Consider the following 27958-nt stretch of genomic DNA (forward strand, 5'->3'; position numbering starts at 1 on the left):
ATAGACCTTTTGTTGTTGTATTGTTTTCATTAAATACGATCGTTTTTTGGCATTTTCCACGCCGTAGTAGCTAGTGGACCAGTAGAGTTTTAGATTCTATTGCAGATTTGATAATACTGATGCCAATGTGTATAAAAAGCTCTTCAACAACAAGGTTGCAACTGGTGTTATACAATTAGAGGGCGGAGGGGAAGAAAAATACAAGAGGAAATAAATTGTAAGAACTAGAAATTGATAGTTTGTCAATATTATTTTCTCATTTATAAAAGTCATGAAAAAACAAACTTCTTATTTTGGCTTTTTCAGAAGATATTTTTCCATAAAGGAACACAGCATGGGATAACATGATTGGTATACAACATAAAGACAGCATGAACACTACATGGCCAGTTGATATATTTCCGACCGAGAATGTTTTTTTACATGAAGAAATAAATGGACATATCAAGAAGATGATAAAGAAAGTTTGGTACACCAAAAGCTTGAGCATGAACACTGGAACTCACAATTGTCGCTCTACAAATGAATCGAACCAAGATAATAACAGAACGGTAAAGAAAGTTTAACGAACTAAAAACAAACATTTAATCCACAAGAATCACAAGGAAAAAAAAAACAACTCTTTGGTTGTACATTGCTTGAGAGAAGAAGGTGTCAATACTCTTCACCTTCATCTTCTTCATCGTCTCCACCTTCAGCGCCCACTTCTTCATAATCTTTCTCCAGTGCCGCCAAGTCTTCACGTGCCTCTGAGAATTCACCTTCCTCCATTCCTTCACCAACGTACCAGTGCACAAACGCTCTCTTCGAATACATCAGATCAAACTTGTGGTCGATTCGTGAGAACACCTCTGCAACTGCTGTGTTGTTGCTGATCATGCACACCGCTCTCTGGACCTTAGCGAGGTCGCCTCCAGGGACAACCGTTGGAGGTTGGTAGTTGATACCACATTTGAAACCAGTCGGGCACCTGCAAAACAAAAGCATTGGTGTTTACAAAGGCAAACACTAAGGTAATGAAAACTCAACAGCAACTTGTCCCAGGTTGTAGATCATTACCAGTCGACAAACTGAACAGTCCTCTTAGTCTTGATAGTACCAACAGCAGCATTAACATCTTTAGGAACAACGTCTCCACGGTACATCAAACAACAAGCCATGTATTTCCCATGCCTCGGGTCACACTTGGCCATCATGCTAGCTGGCTCAAACACGGCATTAGTGATCTCAGGAATCGAAAGCTGCTCATGGTAAGCCTTTGCAGCCGAGATGACCGGAGCGTAAGACGACAGCATGAAATGAATACGGGGATAAGGAACAAGATTGGTCTGGAACTCGGTGATATCCACATTAATAGCTCCATCAAACCTCAACGACGTCGTCAGGGACGAGATGATCTGGGATATCAACCTGTTGAGGTTGGTGTAGGTAGGCCTCTCGATATCTAGTGATCTACGGCAAATATCATAGATGGCTTCGTTATCCAAGAGGACAGCTACATCGGTGTGTTCAAGAAGGGAATGAGTCGAAAGAACACTGTTGTAAGGCTCTACAACAGCAGTAGAAACCTGAGATCAAAAAGGCAATGCATCAAAACCAAAGTAGACTCAACAACTAAAGAAACATTCAATGAGATTAAGTACCTGAGGAGAAGGGTATATGGTGAAGCCAAGCTTAGACTTCTTCCCATAATCTACAGACAAACGTTCAAGCAACAGAGACCCCAAACCAGAGCCGGTCCCACCACCAACAGCATTGAATACCAAGAAGCCTTGCAAGCCAGTACAGTTATCCGCAAGCTTCCTCACACGGTCAAGACAAAGATCCACAATCTCCTTCCCAACTGCAATTACATAAAACATTAAAAGCATCCATATTTTTTTCAAGAATCCCTAAGAAAAACAAGAAACGGATTCTCACCGGTATAATGGCCTCTAGCGAAGTTGTTAGCAGCATCTTCTTTCCCGGAGATAAGCTGCTCCGGATGGAAAAGCTGCCGGTAAGTTCCGGTACGAACCTCGTCGATAACAGTGGGCTCGAGATCGACGAAGACGGCTCTGGGAACATGCTTCCCAGCGCCAGTCTCGCTGAAGAACGTGTTGAAAGCATCGTGCGCTACACCAACGGTCGTATCACTGCCAGGAACCCTAATCGTTAGGTTCCTCTCTCAAAAATCAAAATCGAAATGGGGGATTAGGTTAGAATATATATACCTAGGCATCATGCCGTCGGGCTGGATCCCATGTTCGAGACAGTAAAGCTCCCAGCACGAGTTCCCGACTTGAATCCCAGCTTGGCCGATGTGAATGCTGATGATCTCTCGCATCTTCTTCTTCTTCTCGCAGCAGAAACCCTAATTCGATGATGTTATTCGGCGGAGGGAGACGGAGGAAATGAAACGGTGAGCGAGACTTTTTTTTTTTTTTAAGTTTTTTTTACCTGTTTAGGTTTATATTAACGAGATTAATAATTCGTTGGGGTCCGCCGAGTTGTGACAGCCTGTCTTGGGTCCCACGGCTTCTCTTTTGTCCGAAGATGGATTAATTTGGCAATATTGCCCACACGATCCAGTTCATGGACATAGTATTCCAATTGTGGCTGCCGGCTGGCCAAGGTGAAACGCAATTTTAACTTTTAAAAGCCTGTAAGGGATATTTTCCAATTGTTTAAATCAAAAGATCTATCTGTATTATTTAGTAACACAAATATAATACATATTAATAATCTAGATAGTTAATTGACTTTTTGTGTTTTTATTTTTAGAATTTTCCAGCAACGGTAGAGTGAAGAAGACAGCTTCATAAAGTGAAGCATTCTTTGGATATTGAAGATGGTGTTGATGCATCGTCTGAGAAGATCGGGTTTAGTAATATATATTGCCAAAGAAAACATTCCATTCCAATTGATATGTGTGACTGGAGTGTTGAATGAGTTAAAGTAGGGTAACCGTAATAATATGCTGATAATTTAGCGATTGAAAAAGATCATAGGTATTGACAACGAGGAGCTGCAAACGAGCATAAAACTAACTAAAAGTAGCCCGTAATTTTGAGATACTAAAACCCGCATTAACTATAAGTCTGATTGGTATAAGGTCACCGAGATCAAGTATTACAGCACATGACACAGTCACACAAGTCCATAAAACCAACAATACGAGACAATGCAAGCCGTGAATCATGTAAATATTTACTTAGCAAGTATATGTGTGTATTATGACATCAATGTATTCAACTCCCCTCTTCCCTTTGATATTTGTTCAATGTAAGAGAAACATTTGATTTTAGTGGTCATTATTTAATTTCTTACTCTTTTAACTCTCTTGCACAATAATGTTCTTTGGGTGCCATTCAGTTTATCTCTTTTATTAAGTCCTTACAGAGCTAGAAAAACACTTGTTTTAGATTTTCTTACATCAGGAACGCATCTTATGATTTGCAGTTCACCCATGGATGCAGTTTTGTCGCACTGCCATGCCCAATGCGAGAAAGATTAGATGGAGAATGTTCCTGATTAGGTAGGAGCATTTGATCTTAGTTATTATATGGCTATGCATTTGTACATTGTCTTAGTTATATCTCAACTTTTAAGATTCGGTTCGACGTCTCTGAATCTCTATGAACAAGTTAACTACCACCCTACCAGTGTTTTCATAGCCCACATGACTAATAAGTAAAGAGAATATCAAATAGCTTAGCAAGGATGAGGCCGGGACAACCAACACATGGACACTAGGGTACATACTAGCCAGAGAAAGAACAAACATCGCTCGCGATCCACATTCCCTTAGAACAACCTATAAGAACCTGGTTCGAATTAGACCAGTTAATCCCTTGGTATCTCCTATGAATATTTGTTATGTTTTGAAACTATGCTTTACGAGATTTTCTAATCTTGGGTTTATTATGGTCACTTTTTTATTATGGTTCGGAGGTTGGCAAATAGTTGTCTATGCTGATTCAATGGATGTTGTACTCTTTTGTTTTGACAATTATTTAGATATTGATTAGTTTTCCACTGTATTTATAGATGTTAGTATTTTTTTCTCAAATAGTCATTTTTAAGTTTTTGTTACAAAAATAGTTTTCGATGAAAAAAATGACCAAAATAGTTATTTTTTATTTTGAAAATTTTAATAATTTTTTTTTAATTTAAAACTCTATTCTAAAACCCCACCTCTTAACTCTAAACCCAAAGTATATAATAATTTTTTTACTCTTTAATAAAATTTATTTTAATCATTTTCTTTATTGAAAACTATTTTTGTGAAAATAAACTAAAAAAACTATTGTATGGAATTAATTTCTCTAGTATTTATTGTCGTTTGACAATAATTATAAAACATTTGTTTTCATGTTGTTTACTAGAAACATTTGAAAATGCAACCACCCATTTTTACATATCCACACGACTTCATTTGAACTAACCAGACCCTAATAAAATTATAATTCTCCTAGCTCTCAGCTGCTATTGAACAATCAACTAAACTTATCCGATTAACTTCCAATCTCACAAATTATGTCGAGCCACTAGAGAGTTAATCTTGTTCATAATCATTTATGGTCCTCTTCACCCACTCGATCAGGTCAACAAATTAGCCGTACGTAAAAGGAATTGCAGTAATGTTGGTAAATTGAATTTGCTAGAAACTCTTATCTTTGTTTTTGTCGAGATATATAAAAGTATAATTGTTATGAAATTTGTATGTTAGTTTTGTTACGTTAAATCAAACATGAAATTTTATTGAATACTTCTTGAATTAACGATGGTAACAACAGAGATATATTCTCGAAACAAAGCAGTAAAGAAGATATACGAGACAAGATAAAGAGACAACAATAACTCCAAGCTGGTTAAATGGGTTAATGATGAGGCTGAGGTTTGAAAGTCTTCAACCAGTTGTTGAGGTGCTCCATAGCTGACAAGTCCACATTCTTTAGAAAATTAGGGCAAGTAATAGCTTTCGGTTGTGGTCCCACAATCACTCAAAGCTTAAGCCTAGCTTCACAATAACCAGACTGTGAGTTTATAAAATAGTGAAATCATTGTTCGGTAAGTCTAATAATATTGTGCATGTCTTGTGCACGGTTACATGAGACATTGGGTCGCATGTCATGAATTCTAGGTCACCGCTGATTTCATAGACATCGTTGACTTCATTGGCGTATACGAAAAGCAGATTATCTCCAACATGAAATTTTTTCTCTTCACTCCACTTGTTATAAAAGTCACTATCATAGATTTTTCATCCTTCCGAGTCTCCGACCTTGTAGGTCTTTCCGACAGGAAATATCTTGCTAGGTGTTGGTGGAGGAACAAGATGTAAGGTATCATGGATGACAAGAACTTTGAGTTTCAGTCCCAATACACATTGAGCTTGATTTGAGGTGACGAAGTAGTGAAAACCTGGTTCCGCGAGGTCACGACATTGTGTCATGTGTTGTAGACGGTTTTAGAAAAAGAATAGTCACATAACTTGTATTCCAGAGCACCAGAAACATGAGTTACATCGTTGATGTTGTGATCGTATTCGAAGACAGAGAATCTCCCACGTGGAACTCCTTATGGTCGGTCTCTGCCCAAGCGTAGTAGAATTATAATTCTCCTAGATTTCAGCTGCTATGAGTCAAGGTATCAGTCCACTAAACTAAGCCGATTAACTTCCAATCTCTCAAATTATGTTGAGCTACTAGAGAGTTAATCCTCTTCTCTAATTCAATTACTCGTACTTAATCCAAGTTGATCAATTCAAATAAAGGTGACTTTTCCCACTTTCCTAACCATTTATGGTCCTCTTTCACCCACTCGAAAATTCATCAAATTAGCCCCACTCGTGAAAAACAATAACGTGAAAACCTTTATTTCGAATTTTGAAAGACACGTTGTAATGGATGAAAATATCTGCAAGTTTCTAAATATAGAAAAAAAAACATTAAAGAGAATCAAAATCAAATAACATGGACAATCTCACGGGATCATAATTTTCCGGTTTGGCCACTTGCACAATATCCTAATAATTAAGTTACATTCCAAAAATCAAAACCATTTCTTAACCAAAAATATCGGTTTGATTCGCTTAATGTGTACCTTTCTGCTTTCCACCCTTAACAAAAACTACTAAAGCCGGTTAAGTTACAAACCGGGGATAAAAATATCACACCGGCCAGATCTAGATCCAGATCGAACCACCTCACGTACTTTTGTCTAATCTCAATCTCAGTCCCATAAGGCTAAGGCTGTCACAAAAATTGGCGGACCCCAACCAATTTATCAAATCCCATTTAAATAAATACACTCCAAAAATCAATAATGAAAAAGAAAATCTCATTTCCTCCGTCTCCCTCCGCCGAAAAAAGAAGAAGAAGATGCGAGAGATCATAAGCATCCACATCGGCCAAGCTGGGATCCAAGTGGGGAACTCGTGCTGGGAGCTTTACTGCCTCGAACATGGGATCCAGCCCGACGGCATGATGCCTAGGTATATATATTCTAACCTAATCCCCCATTTCGATTTTTGGTTTTTGAGAGAGGAGCCTAACAATTAGGGTTCCTTGGCAGTGATACGACGGTTGGTGTAGCGCACGATGCTTTCAACACGTTCTTCAGCGAGACTGGCGCTGGGAAGCATGTCCCCAGAGCCGTCTTCGTCGATCTCGAGCCCACTGTTATCGACGAGGTCCGTACCGGAACTTACCGGCAGCTTTTCCATCCGGAGCAGCTTATCTCTGGTAAAGAGGATGCTGCTAACAACTTCGCTAGAGGCCATTATACTGGTGAGAATCCGTTTCTTGTTTTTCTTAGGGATTCTTGAAAAAAATATGGATGCTTTTAATGTTTTATGTGATTGCAGTTGGGAAGGAGATTGTTGACCTTTGTCTTGACCGTGTGAGGAAGCTTGCGGATAACTGTACTGGCTTACAAGGCTTCTTGGTGTTTAATGCTGTTGGTGGTGGGACCGGCTCTGGTTTGGGGTCTCTGTTGCTTGAACGTTTGTCTGTTGATTATGGGAAGAAGTCTAAGCTTGGCTTCACCATATACCCTTCTCCTCAGGTACTTAAACTCATTATTTATTTACATTGAATGTTTCTTGGTTTTGATGCATTGCCTTTTTGATCTCAGGTTTCTACTGCTGTTGTTGAGCCTTACAACAGTGTTCTTTCGACTCATTCCCTTCTTGAACACACCGATGTAGCTGTCCTCTTGGATAACGAAGCCATCTATGATATTTGCCGTAGATCACTAGATATCGAGAGGCCTACCTACACCAACCTCAACAGGTTGATATCCCAGATCATCTCGTCCCTGACGACGTCGTTGAGGTTTGATGGAGCTATTAATGTGGATATCACCGAGTTCCAGACCAATCTTGTCCCTTATCCCCGTATCCATTTCATGCTGTCGTCTTACGCTCCGGTCATCTCGGCTGCAAAGGCTTACCATGAGCAGCTTTCGATTCCTGAGATCACTAATGCCGTGTTTGAGCCTGCTAGTATGATGGCCAAGTGTGACCCGAGGCATGGGAAATACATGGCTTGTTGTTTGATGTACCGTGGAGATGTTGTTCCTAAAGATGTTAACGCTGCTGTTGGTACTATCAAGACTAAGAGGACCGTTCAGTTTGTTGACTGGTATGATGTACAACCTGCAACATGTTGCTATTGTTTTCCTTACCTCCATGTTGTTGTTGTGAACACAGTTTTTTTTTTTTATTTGCAGGTGCCCGACTGGTTTCAAATGTGGAATCAACTACCAACCTCCAACGGTTGTCCCTGGAGGCGACCTCGCTAAGGTCCAGAGAGCGGTGTGCATGATCAGCAACAACACAGCAGTTGCAGAGGTGTTCTCACGAATCGACCACAAGTTTGATCTTATGTACGCGAAGAGAGCGTTTGTTCACTGGTACGTTGGTGAAGGAATGGAAGAAGGTGAATTCTCAGAGGCACGTGAAGACTTGGCGGCACTGGAGAAAGATTATGAAGAAGTGGGCGCTGAAGGTGGAGACGATGAGGAAGATGAAGGTGAAGAGTATTGACACCTTCTTCTCCCAATCAATGTGCAACCAAAAACTTTTTTCAAATTAATGTTTCTACTTATGATTCTTGTGGATTACATGTTTCTTTTCAATCTTGTACAATATTCGTTGCATTTTCTTAGTCCTGTGTTTTTTATTTTGGTTCAATTCGTTGGTAAAGCGACTATTGAGAATTTAAGTGTTCATTTCTGGAACCAAACTTTCATCTTCTTACAATGTCCATTTTTTTCTTTAGGTACAGTCTTGTCTATTAGGACATTGTAGAGATGTATTCTACTTTACATGAATTGAAAAGGAAATGGAAGAAGAGATCATATAGGGCAGAAGAGTTGAGATAGTGAAGGGAGATCCCAAATGGGATCAGTAGGATCGAAAATTGCATATTCTGCATTCGTGTTGTTGTAGTAGGTAGCTCCATTCATCGCATATAGGGACGCAGAGATTTCTCTTTCGATATCAGCTAGACCCAAATGTTGATCGGTTGAGTATTGATTGTTGAGATGTCCTTGTGTTTCTTCCCCTCCATGAGTCATAGGAACCTGATGGTTGAATCCAGAGACAAAGGGACAAGAGTAAGGAAGGTGGATACTTTCGGTTTCTGGTTGTGATATGATAGTTGAATCAGGGCGGTACACATCATTGAGCGGCATCATTGTGGTCGTGGTACTGGCCGTGGGACTAGTAGCAGGCGAAGTGTAATTGATGTTGCATTCGGCGATAGAAGAGATATGTTTGTTTTGCTGTTTTTGTTGTTGTTTCATGCTCTGCTTCTGGTAAAGGAGGTTTCTGATCTTCAGAGACAATGGCGAGTTGTTTGGAAAATGGTTTGCGAAATTGGTGCGAGTATTGGAGCCACGTAAGAGACAGGCGGCTTCGTCGTAGGCTCGAGCAGCTTCTTCTGCGGTTTCAAAGGTTCCGAGCCACATTCGTATCTTCTGTGTCGTGTCTTTGATCTCTGCCACCCATTTTCCTGAAGGCCTTTGCCTAACTCCAACGAACTTGGTCTTCTTGTTGTTGTCTTTGCTCTTTTCTTTTGTTTTCTTCTTTTGGGTTGTTTTTTGTTCCATTTTTTTTGTATGAATCTGTTGTACAGAGATGGTTGAAATGTAAGTATTTATAAGAATACATAAGTTGAGTTCTTTCACTTGTGTGCTAGTATGTTTTGTCTTAGTGGGTGCCTCGTGTTTTGAAGACTTGGTTCTTATTATTTTAGGTGATGATGCAGATGTTTTATGTTATGTGGGTTCCATGATTATATTACGTGCGCACCATATTCTAATTTCTTAATACAAAAATGAAATAATAAATAAGACAAACATGTTGTGTTTATTGCTTTAATTTGAAGACATGTTGAGCTTAATATATAGTTGACTATGATTCTGACAAAAAGTCACCGATTAGTGGAAACCCTCTATGAAGCTTACTATATATATATGCTTACTATATGGAGTATGTCTTAAGAATCTTGACATTAAGTAGACAACTATAAACAAGCAAAAATGGTTTCCCGAAGGTTTTTCTTCACTTTCTTTTGTCTCTTTGCAACGTTAATCGCAGTTGCTAAAGGAAACGACAACAACAGAAAGCTGTTGACAAGTTACCGGCCACAATATTCTCCTCCTCTATCTCCGGTTTATCGTTATCCTGTTGCTCCTCCTACTCCAGTCTATAAAACTCCTGTTGCTCCTCCTACTCCAGTCTATAAACCTCCTGTTGCTCCTCCTACTCCGGTTTATAAATCTCCAGTTGCTGTTCCTCCTCCTTCTCCTAAACCACAAGCCGCCTACTACTACAGGAGGTCTCCACCACCACCACCCTCTAGACATGGAAGGGTGTATCCACCTCCTCCTTCCAAACCATGGTGGTGGTATTTGAGGCGTTAAAAAGCGTGCGAGTGGCTGATGGATTGTTATCTGAAAGTGCATTCATGTTGTCTTAACTTTATTTTGACGTTTCTCAGTTTGCCAAAATTTCTCCATTTTCTGTTTTGTGTTTTTTTGTAGTGTGACTGAAGCTTCTTCGTTTATTATTTGTATATTCCAAAACTTGTTGACTAAATATCTAATGTCCAGTCTTCGTTTATGTTTTAAGGACTTCATATACAAATTCTTAAAAGAGATGTAATACATAAACCACATTTGACTTGCATCAAAACAAATTTCCTATAAAGAATCAAGATTGAATGTAATGTTCATCTACCTCTAATGACGTATAGCTTACAATACTATTCACCATACGTTACATATGGGGGCATCTTTGTGTGGGGTAGTTCACTGTGTGAGATTGCGAAAGGTGTGCATCTTCGGGAAACGCTCATGCATGGACCCAACCATTGACGCAAGAGTGTGAAGACGGGCATGATACATCGTCAGAGTGCATGCAGAATGGAGGGAAACGGTGAAGAGTTTGAAGACGGGAAGGATGTGTCACTAACCATTGAGAACGTTTTTTCCGGAAAGGACGTGATTCCCATGGAGCTACTGGATGAGCGCCACCAAGGAAGAAGATAGGTGACAAAAATGGAGGGGAAGCCGCAAAAGACATTTAGTCAGGCTAGAGAGAACAAAGATTATTTCAATTTGGAAAAAGCCAAACAAAAGAGTACACAAATAAACAATGGCGATGAGAGAAAAGAATAACCACCCCAAAATTCTCACTTGCATACAAAGACAAAAACTCCAAAAATCGAGAGACTTTCCTTCTGTTTTAGTTTCTCGTAAAAGCACCAAAAACTTCACTCTCCCAAATCCCAAAAAGCCAGCACCAAACCTTTGTGTTTTTGGGGAATCGTTCCCCAATTCACATTCTTTTCACTAACAATCCCTCCTTCCTAATATACATTTCATTTCATAACTTATGAAGGATAGATAGACCCATTCATCATCCCTCCCCACCAAAAAAAAACAATGTTGAAAAATGCAAAAGAAATGTAGTAAACACTTAAAAATGCAAAACTGACGACGCTCACAAGACTGAGACCCCATTTTGGAATGAATTTTAAGAGGAAAGCATGGATTGGAGAGCCATCTGCTGCTCGGGTTTCAATGTTGACCATATTGAGGCCAATGCCGATTGTGGCAGTGTTTGCTGCAGTTGCCTTATTATATTAACCATACGACCTCCCGTCTCTTCTGTCACCACATCTTTCCTGGTAAGCACCTGCCCAGCCAATACATACATTGAACTTTTTATAAGTATAAAAGATCAACGAATGAAAAATGTCTATGAGAAGCGTCACTACACGAACCTCAGCAAATACTGTTAAGATTTTTGGGAGATACTGGTTATTGGGGCCTAGAAGGTCCACATCTTGCCTGCAAGTTGATATCATCGTTCACACGTTTTAAATAGTCACAATGATTGCCAAAAAACAAGAAGGCTAAGCATATTAGAATGCTAAACCATTTGATTACCTCTCAACCATTGAGCAGAGCTGATCATGAACCACTTTGGCTTCCATGACATCATTACTTATAGGCAAACAGTTCAACCACGCAGGAAGTACCTAATATTTACCCAAAACAAGTTGACTTATTGATCATCAGAAACAACCACATGAATTCGTACTGAGCAAGCAGCGGGAGATTGCGTTATCATAAGCTACCTGAGAAGAATCGATACTGTCACGGTGAAATTGGCAGATCTTTCCCACAGCGGACACAGCATTATCATATGCCATGGCATTTTCAGACTGCCGAGCATTTGGATGCTGTATCACAACATTTAATCTTGACAGGGCCTCTGTTGAAACAAACAAAAAACGTGTTACAACTTAGCTCCAAAGCATGTATACCTCAAGAACTACCAGTGGCAAAAGGTATTACATACCTCCAACAAGAGGCTTGAATACAGATCCGCCAAACTCAGCACAAACACCAAGCCCATAAACGGCAGCCTTAGAGAAACAAGAGAGTCCACAAAATTGAGTATACAGCTCTAGAAACACCAGTTACCCAAAATGCGAGTATACCTGTCGAACATCTGCGCTCTCATCATTGCAAGCTTCCAGTACGAATGGAAGATAAGTATCATAATATCTGATAAACAAATAGCAGAACAAAACGCATAAGAACACTAGATACTGAAAACGTACAATGTACAAAGATCCAGTAAATGCAAATCCTTACTTAAAGGCAGCGTCACGGCACTGTTCAGCAACATCATCAAAGATGCATATTGCAATCCTTCTCTCTTCAGCTGTTTTATCCCTTCCCTGAGCTCAACGAATACAACCCACAATCAATATCAAAACACAAAACCCAGGCCAACTAAGATGATATCGTATCAGCGCCATTCCCACAGCCACATATTATAGAAACTCTATTCACCTGAACTACACATATTTAGAAAGTCTACTCATTTGACCATGGTGCAAAAATCTTCTACAGTTATTCACTTGTGCTACATCAATCTTAGTTATATGTTAGGAAATACACGAGCTTCTCCCTATAGCAAAAACAAAAGATACTCCTGACAATAAAATTCTCCACTTAATATCATGCAGCACCAAAAAGGAAGACTTGAGTGATGACAACCACTTACCCACATAGGAGTTAAATAAGAGGATAATTCATCGAAGTAAGGCAGAAATGAGGCCTTGAATGTCTTTACCAGTGTTCCCAATATTTCTCCAACCTATGTGCAGACAAATTTGAATAAGAGCATTGAAGATCGTATAACCACATCATACTTCCACTTGACAAAGGTTGAGTCATAGAAAACTAACCTGGTCAAAAATTTCTTCCTCTTGCTCATTTTCCTCTTTAATGAGCTCTCCCTCTTCAGCGTCAAAATCTTCAGCATTGGCCCTCTCTCCCCTCTCTTGCTTCCTACTAGAGCTTGCTGTCATAACTTGCTTTACTTCATCAATTATGGATCTAATTTTCCCTTCGTCCAAAAGATTTCCAGAGATCTGAAAAATAGTGACAGGTTATAAGATACCATTTCCAAATGCAATGCTACGATTAACTCTAAGAGGCACATAATAAAGACTTCATTCAAAATAAGTTATCTATCACATACAAAACTACCAAAGAAAGTGCAACATTATCAAATCGAAATGCTGGAGAGGGACATGCGGCACATAGTACAAGGAACGCATTGCTGATGAAAAGTTACCTGCAAGCATTCATTGAGAGCTTCCAACATACTGACACAGATCTCTGTATCAGGCTCCTACATAAAATTCAATCATCAGAAATAGATCAAAGCCAAAAGAGAGAAAAAGAAGAAAAAATGAACAAAATATACACTAACTTTATGCAAAGCTTCCAGCATGGCAGGAATAATGTAGTCAGAAATCTGCTTCAAATATGATATATCGGGCCCACCGGGCTGTTCTTTCTCTATTGCCAGTTTGGCTGAGCGCATTAGTTCCGGCATGGCTAGAAAGAATAGATATACAATTAGTTAGAATTATGCTATACAGATCCAAAAGATTGGACAATAGACAATACGTTTATAATCCAAAGGAGATTGAATTACTGGTTGACAAAAAAAAAAAAGATAATATGTTTACTGATTTACCTGACACAGCAGCTCTTCTAACTTCTTCGTGAAAATAGAATTTTAGTAAGGGAACCAGTGTAAGTGCAACCTACAGTATACAAAATCAGCCCACAAAATCAGCCCACCAGTTCTCCAAGAACAATAGCGGGTAGTCACAAAAACTGGAGTTATCTAACCATACTAACCTGATCAACCCAGGGAAAAAATCCTTCTTTTAACTCATCAGCATAGCAACAAAGCATGTTACAAGCTGTGGCTTTTTCCTCTAGGACACTAGTTTTGATTCCTATTCTTTTGTCCCCCAGGATAATCGTCTCCATGCTGCATTAAACAAAACATTAAAACATGTCACATCATAATAGGGGAACAGAAAGATCGCTCCTGACATTTTTTCACAAGAAAATAAAAATAGTTCTTTGTGCCAAGATTACGATATACTAAAAGTAGGGTATAGAGACATCACAACAATCAGACGGAAGTGTAAAGAAGAATGGAAAACCTTTCATCATCAGAATCCTCTGCTTCATCTTCTGAATCAGCAGATGTAATTGTTACATCTGGTTTAAGTTGAGCTGACTGAAGCAAAGGAGGCATCACCACACTCATGTATGGGAGGAACTCTTGGCCTAGACACTTGCAAAGCCGAGCCCATGCCTATGAAAATGTAAGGTAAATGTAAGCAAGTGAATTTACCACAACGGCCTAGCAAAGTTGTAATCAGAATTCACCTGTAACATATAACTCGTTATTGGATCATCTGCCTCCAATTCAGAACCTTGCAATGACATAAGCACTTCCATGACCTGGAACAGACATGCAAAACCGTTTCATGCGACATATGAATAGGACGAAAATCATATAGATAGCTTGACGAGAATAATCTATAGTACAAAAACGAAATCACAGCATATAACATCAATTTTGAAAATTGATTTGACCTATACCTGGATAGCATCTTGCTTAAATCTGTCCTTTCCAACTGCCATTCCAACAAGACTGATGCATTCCATGGATTTGGCACGAAGCATCCGCTTTGATTTGTCAGTTGCGTTCATCAAAATTGTTTTGAGATAAGGCATGACAACATCATAGTACTTTTGGAAGTGTTCCTGCAATTTTAGATCATGTCAGATTAGGAGTTGCATGAAAGGAAAATAATAGATGCAACATAACTTGTTCGCATATACCTGCGATGAATCAGCAACTGAAGCAAGAGCTGTTAACGCTCCTTCTTGCACCATTTGCTTTCCATTCTAATTGTAACAACATTATACTCCAAAGTTAAATCGTTGAGCGCAAACCATTAGTCATTTCTTGTAAAAAAAAGTTGCACAATTGACTTACTTGTAGGAGCACAAGCAACTTGCTCACAATTCCGTCTAAATAAGGAGCCAATATTTCAGGTGTACAATTTTCACTGAAGTTGAGCACTGCTGAAGCCGCATGAGCCTACATAAGATCACATAATACTGCTTTAGGAGAACGTCAGAAGATAATATACTCAGATAAACTGGTTTAGCAGGGATCTGACCTGCACTCGTGGATTCTGGATATCATCCATAGCAGCAGCAAGTGCAGGGAGCACTCTCTGATGATGTTGGTTCTGCAAATCTGGACCCAAATCTGTAGACAACTGTCCAATCGCATTAATGGCTGCCCACCTTACTCGAGGATGAGGACTTTGAAATTGGCTCAAAATCATGGACACCACTTGCTCTAGATTTTTAATCATCACCTACATCAAAGTTCAAGATACTCAAGATCAAAAAGAAAACTAATGTGTATGATCGGCAAGTCCTCGCCCAATAAACAATGCCAGTTGCCATCACAAAGCATTTACCTTTGAGCAACCTTCAGCAATCTGAGCAAGCGCAATCAAAGAAGCGTGGTGTTTCTGCCACTCAGAGGCAACCAAGTAAGCAGAAAACTGCTGATACGCAACCGGAACAATAGTGTTCCCTCCCAAGGCAATCGCTAACCGATCCAAACACTCTTGCCCCATGCTATAGTTGCTCGTCTCACCAGCGTCCTCGTCCTCAGTCTCAGCGCTGTACCAAGCAGGATCGTCCTCAATATCCTCAAGCATCTTCATAAGAGCCGCAAACAACCTGTCAATAAACTGAGGCAGTTTCCTAACCATCCCAGGAGCACGCTCACGCGCCTCAGCAAGAGTCACCAAAAACTCAACCGCCAGGTGGCGCGTGCTCTCCTCGAGGGATTCAGCCTCAGCGATCTGAAGCATCGAGGCAACGATATCAACAAGCTGCCGTCTGAGGAACCGTGGCTCAGTACCAGCCAATTCGATGAAAAGCTCTAACGCCTCCTGCGCGGTGGCTTCGTTCCCGTTGTTGAGGGACTCGGTCAACGTCCTGATCATCGCAGGCAAAACGTCTTGGAACCTATCGCGCTCCGTTGAGTTTGACAGACACTGAACGAAACTAATAACGGCGTTAAGCGCCGCGATTTTAACGTCGGAGCTAACGGCGTTACTACTCAAGCACTGGAGAAAGACGCCGTGTAGATGCTTGATGTGAGGAGTCAAAGTCTCCCCAACGTACTGAGATAATTGCGCTAAGATTAAAAACGCCGATTCCTGCAGTTTCGACGACTCGGACGCCACGCACTGGAAAACGAACGGAAGCAGCTCCGGCCATCCGTTCTCCGGGAGGATCCCCGAGGCGAGCTCGGAGACCGTATCGCAGATCTTCTTCGAGATCGATTTCGCCTCCTCGCGCTGGATGCAAGACATCATCGACGATTTGAGGGAGGATTGAGTGGGGAGCGAGAGGCGGGGCCAGAGGTAAGCGTCGTCGCGCGTGAGGAGCTTGCGGAGGAGGACGGCGGCCATGGCGCGGCCCTCGGGGTGAGGGGAGAGCTGGAGGAGGTGAGCGAGCTTCAAGGCGAGGGTGTCTGGATTGGTCTGCTTGGCGAGGTTGAAGAGAGCCTCGGCGGAGGAGCGCTGCTCGTTGGATGAAGACATGAGGTGGGAGATGAGAGTCTCGAACGGCGCCGTATCGGAGCCGAGGACCATCGCGAGCTGCGCTTGCTGATTCGCGTCGGTAGCCATGGGAGGTGGCGGCGGGAAAAACTAGGGTTGAAAAGCTGTCTCTCTCCTCTTATTAGGTGTGCGAGTCTAGAGAGAGAGAGTAAGCGGAATGAGGAGGGATGAGGTTTCTGAAGAGATAATTATATATTTATTATTTTATTTTAATTATTATTTTTATTTTTTTCAACTAGTCGTGATTTGAGGTGGTGTCTGGCGTGGGCCGCGCGGGTAGCCCATTTTAAATTAGAGAAAAGAAAAAGCAAAGTACTAATAATATGTCATTAGCTGTATTTCCAACTATTTATGTATTTATATAATTAAAAGTTGGCTTTTAATATTTTATTTACGGAATATATATTTATTAAGTAATAAAAAATTATTTAAGTCCACATTCTCAAATGTAGTAAGATTTCGCCTGGTCTAAGGAAAAAGATTTTTGGTTATTCGGAATATGCTTGGTCAGTTGTACTACTTTATCTGATGGGCAAATTCTCATAAATATATCATTTTACAGTTTTAGTCACAAAAACAGACCACAACAAAGAAAGTGATCAAAATATTACATTTAATAAGTAAAAAAATCCTAGTACTCTAAACAAATAAAAAATTAAAAAAATTAAAAAAAAATTTAAAAAAAAACTTCGAATTCGAACTTTTTCTAAATTTTTTTTTGAAATTTTTTTTTACGAATTTTTTTTCAAATTTTCTTATTTTAATTCGATAATACTTTTTGAAACTATTTTTAAATTTTTTTTCAAATTTTTAATATTTATTTTTTATTTTATAAAATTTTAAATTTCAATCCCAAATCCCACTCCTTAACTCTAACCCCCTAAAGTTTGGATTAGTTAACCCTAAGGGTATAAACGTATTTTTACCGCTTTAATTTGTGACCAAAATTTTTTTAGTGATATCTTTGGGTATTTCCCTTACTAGATTTTGACATACGCTTTTATTTTTCTATTAAAATGATAACTAATTCATAATTATAAGAAAATATGTTTTAACATTTCATTATGTAATAAATATATAGTTTTGTTGATTTTTTATGTTTAAATAATATTATTCTATGTTGAAAATGATTTTAAAATTTATAAATTAATCCTCATATAATTTTAAAAATGATTTTTTAATTATAATTCTACTGTGTATTTTTTTTTAATTTATTCGTTGTTTGAGAACGCGCAGTTGTCTCTTTTAAAATATTTATTTTTATAACATATAAAGTTGTACTTTAAAATTTATATCATGTGTTTTGTGAATTTGTTTAATAGTTTTTCTATATGTTTTGGATTACCAATATATGAGCAAAATATTAATTTTGATCCCCCAAATTCTTTTTTGTTGCAAAATTCACTTATAAGTTTTTCTATATTTTTCAGCGATGCCAACTTATAATATTTAGGCTTTCTAATGTTTTAAAAACTAACCAATTCAGATGCGAATCAGTGATTCACCATTAAATTAAAATTTACCTATTTGCTAGGAACAAAATCTATAATATAAGTAGTGGAGCCGATTTTAAACTGGTAGCAATATAATTGGTTTTAATGACTTGGGTGAATTTAATTTTTAAAAAAATTAAATAAGAAAATGGCAATGTCTTGTAAATAACTTGAAAATTATAGGATTCTGTTTTAATAGTATTCATTTTCTTACATTTTTAAATACTTTCATATTGTTTTATTACTCCGAAAAACATTCTTAAATTATTTTGACTTAATAGAAAATTTTACAAAATTACTGTCAGTATTTTTTGGTGTTTTAGTTTCAAAATTTTGAGTTAATCGTACAAAAAAATGTTTGATTTATGAGTTTAAACATTTTCTATGGAAAATTTGTTATAACCAACCAAAAGGCCCAAACAATAAAAACATTTTAAAAGAAAAACATAAAAATCATGTCTTTGAAAAATCATCATAAGCAATCAAATCATCCAAAATCCAGCATAAATAAAAATATCTCTACCAAAAGCATAAATAAAACAAAAGAGAATCCTCTAGAGAATATTCTCTCACTCAGGAGGACAATTGAGCATGACCTTGATGCTTTGAACAGTTTGGCTAATCAATCTACTCACTTTGTCTGCTGTATTCTCACTCACATTTCTGGTCTTACTATTTTCATCAGAGATAAGAATCTGAAAAGCCAACATGAGTACAGTTCCCCGATTGTTGTCGCTTGAGATGGTGAAGCCAGAAGGAAGGATTGGAATATTCAAAGGGTCGACTTCCCCAGAGGCAGCGATACTCATTGTAGCCATGTCGAGAGGAGAGTACACTATCATGCCTCCTAATGCGTCCATGTAACACTCTTGTAGCACCATCATCGTCTTGTGTGGTTCTTGTACCATATTCTGTCCAATATCCCATGGTGGTGTAGGCTAATATTGGATATAAATACAAGTAAAGATTATTAGATGATTTATGTATACAACAACGAAAGATTAGTTATTAAGAGACAGTTTAGGGATTGTATGTACCTGGAGTAGGTTGATGTAGTTTGTTCCACTTGATCCGGTGAAAATGCGAGCGGTCTCAGTGATAGCGTTTCCATGACAAAGAACGTCCCACTGTTTGCATGCAAACGTGGTTTGTTGTTAAGACGCGACTCAAGACAACGATAAGAGGGAAAAACATGCTAATCTGAAGCTAATTTCAATAGGGGATAATAGCATAGATTAGATGTTCCATTCTTCGAGACCATTGGATGCATGCATGTAAAGGAAATACAGAAACCTATAGAATGCCTTTTGTCGTAGAATAAAAATAAAATAAAGAAACCTGGTGACGAGTGTCGTTGCTTCTCAGGCTGTTGAAGACTTGCAAAGGAGTGAGAGGGATTGAGAGACAAGATGCAGCACTGGCAACTAAACCGGGTATTTGACCGGGTTTCATGTTCATCCGGATCAAGATTCTGACTCCGCCTTTCGATTGCTGCGGGAACTCAATTTTCCCGGACATGATCAACATTTCGCTGAAGATTTTCACCATTCTTTCCCCTAATTTCATCACACTCTTTCTTCCTTCCACTGTCGGTATAGCTGTCAAAACATTATAGCTTTATCATTAACATCAGTGAGACTTTTTCCACTATCACAAATTAGAATACAAATTATTCGACATTATAATGTTAAGTTAATTTTCTTTGATACCTGTGAGACTTTTTCACTATCACAAATTAAAATATTGATTATAAGAAGAAATACATATATAATTAGTAAAGTTAAGAATACTTGAAACATACTTTCACTCCAGTCAGTAGCCGGCATGATTAGGATGGTGGAGAGAGCCATTCTCTCACACATTCTCTCAAGGGTGACGATCCAACGCCTAGCTCCATAGCCCGAACCGCCACTTACAAGCTCTCGATACATCCTATGTGTATCGGCTGTATGGTCCACTTCCACATGCTCTATCCAACTTACCTGAAATATTTCAGTAACATCAAATAAGATAATATAATGTATACATTTGTACGGATTTATAGACATGTTGAGATCGTTTGAGGCGATAGACACCTCGGTGTGAGCATTGGGCAAGGATCGGATGAGACAACCAGAAGGACGTTTATAACAAGACGGACTGACTTGGTCAGAGTTAACGATGTGTTGTGACACATCAGCAATAATCCAGAGCCCTTCACCGATCTGTTGGCAGCATCTTACGATCATAAACTCCCTTGGTGGCACTAGTGGCGACAATATGTGTAGTTGCTCCCATATCTATCAACATTCAAAAATATATCACATATATTAAGATCGAATCAGATTTTAGAGTAGGACCATATATAGTTCATAACTAATTTGATTGATAACATTTTTAAGTTCCACAATGAAAATACTTCTTACCATTTGCAAGACATTGCAGTTTTCTTTTATTGGAAGCTCGGATCCGAGCGTATGAATCATCTCGGCCTTGTTCACGATCGTTGGAAAAAGCATTTTCCATTTCTCCTACAATAAAAAAAAGTGCATGTCACATTTGTCTATAACTATGTCCAGCAGGACCAGCACTAAGGAGTGTATCATTTTTCTCCAAAACACATTTAAACTATTGAAAACTGCAAAAATAAGAAGAAATGTCCGATTAAAATGCATTGTCTTCTAATTGATTCAGAAAAATATGTATAATATAAAGTTTGAGAATTCATATTAAAAACAGATATCAGATGCAAATGCAGCAGTTAATTTTCTCTAATTGATATAATCCTAGTATTTATTTTGCATAATTGAATACATACCAAATCTAAGAACATATCGATCAAGCTTGTTGCCTCAATAGGAACCACCGTGACATCTTTAGAAGACTCGACACGAGCACTCAAGTTCCTGAAATGTTTGATTGAGTGCGAGAACTTCTCATAGCTCTCTTGATCAATCACATATGTTCCTTCGATAGACGACATAACCCAAAGAGCTTCATCGGTAAGAAATAGCTGCTTAAGCTCTTCAACCGCAATTGCCGCAGTTTCAGACAGCTGCGGTATATCCATTTGGGATAGTAGTTGTGGTTGGATGGTTTGAGATTCTGATGAGCTAGGTTGCTCGAAGGGATTGTATGGATTCGTTCCGTATGAGGTGAGAGCTTCAAAAGTTTGCTGTCTTTGAACAGAAGTGAGTGAGTCCAACATGGTTTGTCGATACTTGTTCTTGGCTGCCACCAAGCTGTCACCCTAAAATTTATTTTAAAACATATGTATTAGTATGGATTATCAGTTAGAAAAAAAAAATTGCATTTTCATGATACTACTACTCCATTGCTTCAACTATATTATAATGGATTACTTTGTTTGAAAATAATCTTCTCGTTAATAAGTAGAGTTTACAAAATTATTATATTGAGCAATCGTTAATACATAAATAAAATATATACATCATATAACCAATAGTTTACTATTGATCTGATACGTGTAATCATATTCAACATACCAGTATCTAATTTTTAAGTTATATTATCATTTTCGAGTAGATATAAATATCATTTTGTTTCATAAATCAACATGAATAATATGATGATGGATCAAAACAAGTATCACAAAATTCTAATATTGATATATGTGTTGGTTTAATAACTCTAAGATCCAATCCGGTGACTAATCATGGTCGAACCAATAAATAGATCCAATCCAACTATGTAACTAGTTCATGGTTGAATCCAGTTCAGGTCGGTCAAATTTTAAAAACACTAGTTTAGAAATGAAATCGAATGATTACCTCTAGACGCAGCTTATGGAGATTAGGTTCGCGTTCCTCTCCGCCGAATGGAGGACCGCCACAAGGTGGGCAAGTCACATTCTTTAAAGCCTCTAACATCGCAGCATTTTCACATTGGAGCTTTTCATTTTCTGCACGAAGCAATATGTTTGAAGTTCTCTCATCTTGAGCCTATAGCAAATGAAAAATATATTAATAAAATAAAATTTAGTTTAATATTAAATATAAAGAATTTGCTAAGATAGTTACTTTGCTTTGAGTTCTTTTGTTCTGAAACCAAAATTTGACTTGGTCTATCCCAAGGTTCAACTCATTGCAGAACTTTTGTCTCTGTGATTCGTTTGGATGAGGACATTCTTTGAAATACCTTCATTCATAAGAAATTAAAAATCAGTGATTAAAAAGTCAACAAATTTTCAAAACTAATAAAGATTGATAAGTAGATTTACGCTTCTAGCATCTGGATCTGTTGAGGACTGTGACGATGACAAATCCTCTTCTCTTTTGACATGGCGTTTACTGACGTATAGTGTTCGTTGTCTTGGTTTCCAGCACCATCATAATCCATTTTGTTCTTCACAAAGGAGAAGTAGATTTGCTTCCGTAACAATGCTGTTTTTTTTGTTAATTCACAAGTATGTGCGCATTTATATGGACAAGATGGTGCAATGCTAATTAAAAAAATATACGTATATAAAATGGAAATGAAGGGAAAATATAGATATTACTATTAGAGTGAGTAACTATTAAATGTAAAAAAGGTAATTCTTAATTTTCTTTAATTCAAATATATATTAGAGATATATACTAGATTTGTCTTGTTTCTTTTTTACAAATATCAAGCTATATGGATTTTCCCATATTCAAATATTACACATTTGACCAGCAGATTGGATTGGATTCATCAAAATCATACCATCATATTAATATTGGTCCAGATATAGTGTTGGGTTTGCGAGTTGATCCGCCCATCCAGCGACGGATCAAATCATTTTTTATTCAGAAAAATAACTCATTTGACCCGTAAACAAAAAGTCTAAAAGACGCATCTGTCCTGCTAAAACCCGCCAGAACTGCGGGTAGTATTAGTTATATTAAAAATATTTATTTTAATTATATATTAATTAATTTTAAAAAATAAGATTAAAATAATATATTTATAATTAACATTTTATAAATATTTTTTATATGTTTAATAATTTTTACCAAATTTTTTTTAAAATTGTTTTACCAATCAAAGCTGTTAGTACTAGTAGTATTTGATAACGAGCTGTCAGCAAACCAAACTCCCAAAACGTTTGCCAGTGAACCAATCAGCATTTAGTTCGAAGTGAAACATTTTTTTTAATAATATATATTAATTCAACCCGAAAATTGGGAATTTTTGAACAAAATTTTCAAAGTCAAACTATTACAAAACTAGCTTCGTCCGCCCACTAAACCTGGCACATTCCGCTAGTCCGTTTTCGAAATTCCTTAGAATTGGTTACTGTTCTCAACCATCAACCAGAATCCCGAAAAAGTGAGGTTCTCTTTGTTGCCTCAGATGCCGGAATTTCTCGGTCGTCTCCAGAGTAGCTAACTACCAATTAACTCCACCGAACTTGTAACCGTCACTATCTTTGAAGCTCTCGATGACCAATAGGGAGGGTTCCGGACACTTACCACACCAAGGCACGGGTTGTACGCAGCGTCACACAACGCTTGAAACCACCTCCCAACCAAGCAAAGAGGTTGTAAGAAATTTTGTTAACAGCTGACGCAACCGCCAAATGCTAACACGTAACACCGTAACCGCTACGGTTAAGAGTGGAACCTATCAAAGGTATTTGAAAATCAGCCAAACGCTTACACACCGTAATAAGCATAGATAGCACTTGTGCACGGTGAGTTTAGATGGAGCACCACCGCCGAATTCGAGTCTAGCTTCGAGCTCACCAACTTCCCTGCAGTACTATCACCTGATCACCTCTCTTTCTTTCAGCTGAATCTCTCACTAGTCTTATGAATGATCTGATTCCTATTTGTTTCCTTCCTTTTGATCAAGTAGTGCCCACTATGATCCACATCACAACCTCTTATGCGTTGTCTCAGGGTGTATAAAGGGTTAAACCAATTGTTTCCTCCGAGTTAAACTGTCAGGAAGTTGTTTCTGTTATTTTCTTTTTTCATAGTGGAATCAAATTGGTAAGGTATAAATGAAATTGCTTCATGTCCAGTGCTATTAGCCTGCTGTAATTATTTGACTTTCATGTTCATGTTTGGTCAATTAATATGGCATATCAGTGTTAATGCGAGAGGTGTGACCCTAAGGGATGACTGAGAAAGTTTCCGAGCACAAGCAGGGTATAGTTTTCTTCCCCCTTATATATCATAAACAGTACATGCCAAGAAAGAATAGACACATATACACAATGCTCAATGACTGTAATCTTATATGTAAATCAAACTAAAAGAAACTCAAGGTCCTAAAATTATGAAGCGAGTTGACGAAAGCAAATGGCTGTAGTGTGACAGCCTTCTTCAGCCAATTACCTCTGAGCTCGAGTCATCAGAAGGCCATATCACGGTCTCCATGAGGCGCTCACGCATCAAAGCCAAGTTCTCATCGGATATGTCTTGGTATATCTTCCCATGGTCGCATTTCTACAAGCAACAACAAAACTATACATGATTAGTTTTGAGTATCTTCTGGTTCACATGGCAAAACCGGAGAGGCGGGAGATTGTACCTTGATCCACTTGCCATACAAGTGGAGCCGCGTGATCATCACTCTTTCCGCAAGCTCCTGATTTTCCTACAAGTAAGTTAATGACAAACTGTCAACTCCCTAAAGTAAGAAGAACTGTCAACACAAAGGCTAATCCAAACCCTTTTATAAATACTAGAGTCCTCACTAACTGCTCTCTAACCACCTCATCAGAGCTACAATCAGCTACAAACAGTCCTACGCTAGATATAGTAGAGACCTGCTGCTTAACTTATTCAACTAGGCTTATAGGATTACCTTGCCGAGTTTGCGGAGGAAACGTTTACCATCGGTTGGTCTGTTTGATACGACGTAACTGTTGTAAAACAAAAGCAGACACATAAAGATCAGATTCCAAAAAATGATCACTTAACATGACTAACCCCGGTCTCTTAGCCGGGGTTCTTAACTCATAATTTTGACACTTTTTTATTTATTTTTTGTTTTTTATATTTTTTGGTGAAGAAATTTAAGAAAATCTATGAACCATCTCTTAGCCGAAGCTAAGGACCCCAGTTAAGAGACTGAGGTTAATCATGGTCTAAGTGTTTTTTTGTTTATGCAATCCTAATAAAAAAATTTCAGATTTAGATCATGGAGAGAAGCAATAAGAAACTCACTTGTAGAACCAAGTGTATCGAGGAGGATTCATTTCATAGAGCTGATGAAGAACCGTCCTCACAGCTTTGTAAGTGAAATAGTTAATAAGTTGCTGCAAAACAAGAAAAGTCAAGAGACATAAACATTTTGACTCTTCTCAAAAAGACGATCTTTCTCACCGTTTTGACATCTCCAAAGGTATCATCATAGTTCCCAGCAACGTCCTCACTCACAATCAAGAGCTTCTTTTTGCTCCTCCGATTCGCTATCCTCGGTACACGCTTCGAAGAAAGCCTGAAAACAATGCCCGAACCAGTAAAAGAGCTCCCAAGTTCCAGCTTTCTTGTACTGCCAAGGATCTTCTTCTTGCTCCTCGTGTGAGCATCCTTACATAAACATGAATCCATCACCGATGAGTTAACAACAAACAGAGCACCCACCATTACTCCAAACAGCACAAAGATCAAAACTTTTTCCCCCTTTTTCGATCAGAAATCAAGAAACAGTTGGTGGAACAATGGTAAGAATCAGAGCAAGAACAAAACAGAGAAACAGAACAAAAGAGAGAGAAGACACGAGTTGGGTGTGTAAGATGGAAAATGGCCGTTGAATACTAGCCAGTCAAAATCAGGGACAAGTTCTTTAGATATTTTATTATATTTTTTTTTTTTTCTAAAGATATGATTAACCTTGGTCTCTTGGCCCGTTCTTAACTCATTATTTGACACTTTTTTTTAAACATTTTTTTGGCTAAGAGACAGTTCTTATATCTTTTATTTAAGTAGCGATTTTTATATATCTTATTCAAGAAACGATTCTTAATTTTTTTTAGTTAAAATATAAGAAAAACTAAAAACCGTCTCTACCAACAATGCAAAAGCAAAGTAGAAAACCACCGGGTGGGCTTACGGGTTCACATGGACACGTTTGTACTTATTGTCTTATTGTAACTTTGCGTAAATGAGGAACAACACCAAAGTAATGGACAACCTATATAGCACATGGCCATCTCAAAAGGAAGAGAGTCGCAACAGCCACGAGTTCGAGCTCAATGTACACGTGAATGGTCTCGAACTAAAAACGTGTTCTTAGTATTATAATGGTATGTGAATGGGTGAAAAAAAAACAGTTTTTCGATCGGATCTATGTGTAATGATTCTACTTGAAATGATCTATGTTCTTAGAATGCACCTTCAACTCTGTTATGACATACATTATACAACTAAAATAGTAGTCGGGAACTTGAACGGCCAGAGTCTTATTTTGGTGGTGATGAACGAACTCGGGAAACATTTAGTCATGTTGTCTAGATACAGATTTTTTTTCGTGGAAACGTATATGTACAAAGTTGACTGACTAACACTCGACTCCACCGTTGTGTGGTGTTGAGTGATTGTTGAGAGTAGTTACTCGGTGATTAGCATCTCAGCTTCATTCATCATTCCTGGAAGCTGCCCTTTTCAAAAAGTAAAACAAAAACTTCTGTTAGTCAGGTGCGGCTGGTTTTAAAAGGATCTAAGGCAATAAACACTCAGAGAAACCAAACCAAAAGCCATAACATTAGATCGAGGCTTGTGAATAGCATTCAAACAAACAGCATTTCAGGTTTATCAGCTACCTCTTAGGCTACCACTACGAGCTAAATTAGCAAAAAGAGAAGCTAATTAACCAGATACTTTCAGTTTCAACGGAATGCAACCTATCTACGATTCAAAAACAGCTATGAGAAAGTATCTTCTCTTATTGTCTCAAAAGAGATGATCTTTTAAAACCCTTTTTCAAGCTTTTTTTGCTTTTACCCTTTGTCGTTGGTTTGGTTTAAACTTTAAAGGAAAAAGCTTACATTTTGTTCATTTACAATCCCAAACACAAAGAGGAAACAATCTACAAATCCATCAACCCTTTCCAATGAATACACGTACTAATAGGTTCCAGTTAAAGATCCACTAGAGATTAGAACCCAGAAACTCAGAGATTCAAGAATCTAATCAGTATCCTTCTCCAATACATCCTCTAGAATCCTAAACAAAACCCATAAAGAGACTTCATTCATATCAGCTGAAGCAAATTTGAGCTGTCAAATTGATTAGCTATTACCAAAAAGTCAGGAACTTTAAATTAGCTTCTCGATCATCCAAGTCAAAAACCGATCAAAACTCCATAAAGTTCCCAACTTTGAGATAAATTTCAAAAACCCACAAACGCAAGATCTTATCTAGGTTAAAGAAATCAACTTTACCTGGAGAAAACTCTTCCAAGAACATCCAGAGACACCGCACGAATGCACAGTCCTGAACTGGTCAATACCAAGCTTCTTGTTGATAAACCCAACCTTGAAGTAGATCGAATCCGTGGGAGGCAGATCGACCTTGATCTCATCCACATCCAACCAGATAAAGAGCCGCTTCACCTGAATGCCCTCGAGCTCCGTGATGGACCCGTAGCTGATCCGTCCGGACACGGTCTTCTCGTAGCGAACGCGGTAGTCGAATTCGATTTCGCAGGACCTGGCTAAGCAGACGACGAACCGGCCGTCGTCGGAGAGGGTGAAGTTGGTGACGGAGTCGGGCAGGAGGCCGCTCGGGAGGCCGTATTTGGGGAGGAGGTCGTAGACGGTGGAGAGAGAGAGGGAGAGGGTCGTTGTGGTGAGGAGGGTGAGAGAGAGGAAGAGGGTTGAGAAAGAGAAGCGGTGGAGGGCCATGCTTTGTTGGAGGATTAGAGAAGAAGAAGGAGAGAGAGAGAGACTTCTGGAGATTTTGATGGTCTGTCTCCCTTTTGTCACGCAAAACCAACAAAATTCAACTCAAA

At 38.4% G+C, this 27958-nt stretch overlaps 8 protein-coding genes and 1 pseudogene across 11 annotated transcripts; 2 read left to right on the top strand and 7 right to left on the bottom strand.

Moving 5' to 3' along the window:
- Positions 1 to 370: 370 nt before the first annotated feature.
- On the bottom strand, positions 371 to 2589 carry LOC103851297 (tubulin alpha-5 chain-like). 2 transcript variants are annotated; one of them, XM_033285458.1, is made up of 6 exons: positions 2214 to 2589; positions 1921 to 2135; positions 1644 to 1843; positions 1060 to 1568; positions 848 to 970; positions 371 to 765 (listed from the first exon to the last, which is right to left on the bottom strand). In XM_033285458.1, exons 1-6 carry the CDS (start codon positions 2324 to 2326, stop codon positions 585 to 587), a joined length of 1341 nt encoding a protein of 446 aa, XP_033141349.1. In that variant the 5' UTR covers positions 2327 to 2589; the 3' UTR covers positions 371 to 584. The 2 variants fall into 2 exon arrangements, with proteins under 2 accessions (XP_033141349.1, XP_009126388.2); XM_009128140.3 differs by having other exon boundaries at positions 437 to 970; positions 2214 to 2550.
- LOC103851298 (tubulin alpha-5 chain) lies at positions 641 to 8241 on the top strand. The gene is made up of 6 exons (XM_033285457.1): positions 641 to 651; positions 6357 to 6478; positions 6559 to 6773; positions 6851 to 7050; positions 7120 to 7628; positions 7717 to 8241. The coding sequence occupies exons 2-6, from the start codon at positions 6366 to 6368 to the stop codon at positions 8030 to 8032; spliced, it is 1353 nt and encodes a 450-aa protein (XP_033141348.1). The 5' UTR covers positions 641 to 651; positions 6357 to 6365; the 3' UTR covers positions 8033 to 8241.
- Positions 4149 to 6226, bottom strand: LOC108870752 (annotated as a pseudogene).
- Positions 8112 to 9484, bottom strand: LOC103851299 (ethylene-responsive transcription factor RAP2-11-like). The gene has a single exon (XM_009128142.3). It carries the CDS (start codon positions 9097 to 9099, stop codon positions 8344 to 8346), a length of 756 nt encoding a protein of 251 aa, XP_009126390.1. The 5' UTR covers positions 9100 to 9484; the 3' UTR covers positions 8112 to 8343.
- On the top strand, positions 9478 to 10936 carry LOC103851736 (repetitive proline-rich cell wall protein 2). The gene has a single exon (XM_009128611.3). It carries the CDS (start codon positions 9532 to 9534, stop codon positions 9913 to 9915), a length of 384 nt encoding a protein of 127 aa, XP_009126859.1. The 5' UTR covers positions 9478 to 9531; the 3' UTR covers positions 9916 to 10936.
- Positions 10645 to 16838, bottom strand: LOC103851301 (importin-5). Its single transcript, XM_018656800.2, has 20 exons — positions 15381 to 16838; positions 15072 to 15275; positions 14885 to 14989; positions 14728 to 14793; positions 14485 to 14649; positions 14269 to 14343; positions 14040 to 14194; positions 13726 to 13861; positions 13559 to 13628; positions 13289 to 13416; positions 13151 to 13207; positions 12759 to 12944; positions 12575 to 12667; positions 12160 to 12245; positions 12003 to 12069; positions 11861 to 11927; positions 11637 to 11773; positions 11446 to 11537; positions 11280 to 11346; positions 10645 to 11191 (listed from the first exon to the last, which is right to left on the bottom strand). The coding sequence occupies exons 1-20, from the start codon at positions 16605 to 16607 to the stop codon at positions 11030 to 11032; spliced, it is 3345 nt and encodes a 1114-aa protein (XP_018512316.2). The 5' UTR covers positions 16608 to 16838; the 3' UTR covers positions 10645 to 11029.
- Positions 16839 to 17240: 402 nt separating this feature from the next.
- Positions 17241 to 23882, bottom strand: LOC103851303 (homeobox-leucine zipper protein HDG8-like). Of its 2 annotated transcripts, XM_009128144.3 has the most exons (10): positions 22251 to 23882; positions 22051 to 22168; positions 21802 to 21972; positions 20829 to 21260; positions 20437 to 20541; positions 20107 to 20310; positions 19833 to 20013; positions 19370 to 19629; positions 19069 to 19158; positions 18503 to 18969 (listed from the first exon to the last, which is right to left on the bottom strand). In XM_009128144.3, exons 1-10 carry the CDS (start codon positions 22367 to 22369, stop codon positions 18601 to 18603), a joined length of 2049 nt encoding a protein of 682 aa, XP_009126392.2. In that variant the 5' UTR covers positions 22370 to 23882; the 3' UTR covers positions 18503 to 18600. The 2 variants fall into 2 exon arrangements, with proteins under 2 accessions (XP_033141346.1, XP_009126392.2); XM_033285455.1 differs by having other exon boundaries at positions 17241 to 18969; positions 19833 to 20310.
- Positions 23883 to 24117: 235 nt separating this feature from the next.
- On the bottom strand, positions 24118 to 25796 carry LOC103851304 (chaperonin-like RbcX protein 2, chloroplastic). Its single transcript, XM_009128145.3, has 5 exons — positions 25330 to 25796; positions 25171 to 25262; positions 24809 to 24866; positions 24533 to 24598; positions 24118 to 24447 (listed from the first exon to the last, which is right to left on the bottom strand). The coding sequence occupies exons 1-5, from the start codon at positions 25591 to 25593 to the stop codon at positions 24325 to 24327; spliced, it is 603 nt and encodes a 200-aa protein (XP_009126393.1). The 5' UTR covers positions 25594 to 25796; the 3' UTR covers positions 24118 to 24324.
- Positions 25797 to 26306: 510 nt separating this feature from the next.
- LOC103851305 lies at positions 26307 to 27951 on the bottom strand. 2 transcript variants are annotated; one of them, XM_009128147.3, is made up of 2 exons: positions 27390 to 27951; positions 26307 to 26606 (listed from the first exon to the last, which is right to left on the bottom strand). In XM_009128147.3, exons 1-2 carry the CDS (start codon positions 27849 to 27851, stop codon positions 26589 to 26591), a joined length of 480 nt encoding a protein of 159 aa, XP_009126395.1. In that variant the 5' UTR covers positions 27852 to 27951; the 3' UTR covers positions 26307 to 26588. The 2 variants fall into 2 exon arrangements, with proteins under 2 accessions (XP_009126395.1, XP_009126394.1); XM_009128146.3 differs by having other exon boundaries at positions 26307 to 26601; positions 27390 to 27946.
- Between the last annotated feature and the right edge of the window lie 7 nt (positions 27952 to 27958).

Source organism: Brassica rapa, chromosome A02, assembly GCF_000309985.2.
Source record: "Brassica rapa cultivar Chiifu-401-42 chromosome A02, CAAS_Brap_v3.01, whole genome shotgun sequence".
In the NCBI taxonomy this organism is placed as follows: domain Eukaryota; kingdom Viridiplantae; phylum Streptophyta; class Magnoliopsida; order Brassicales; family Brassicaceae; genus Brassica; species Brassica rapa.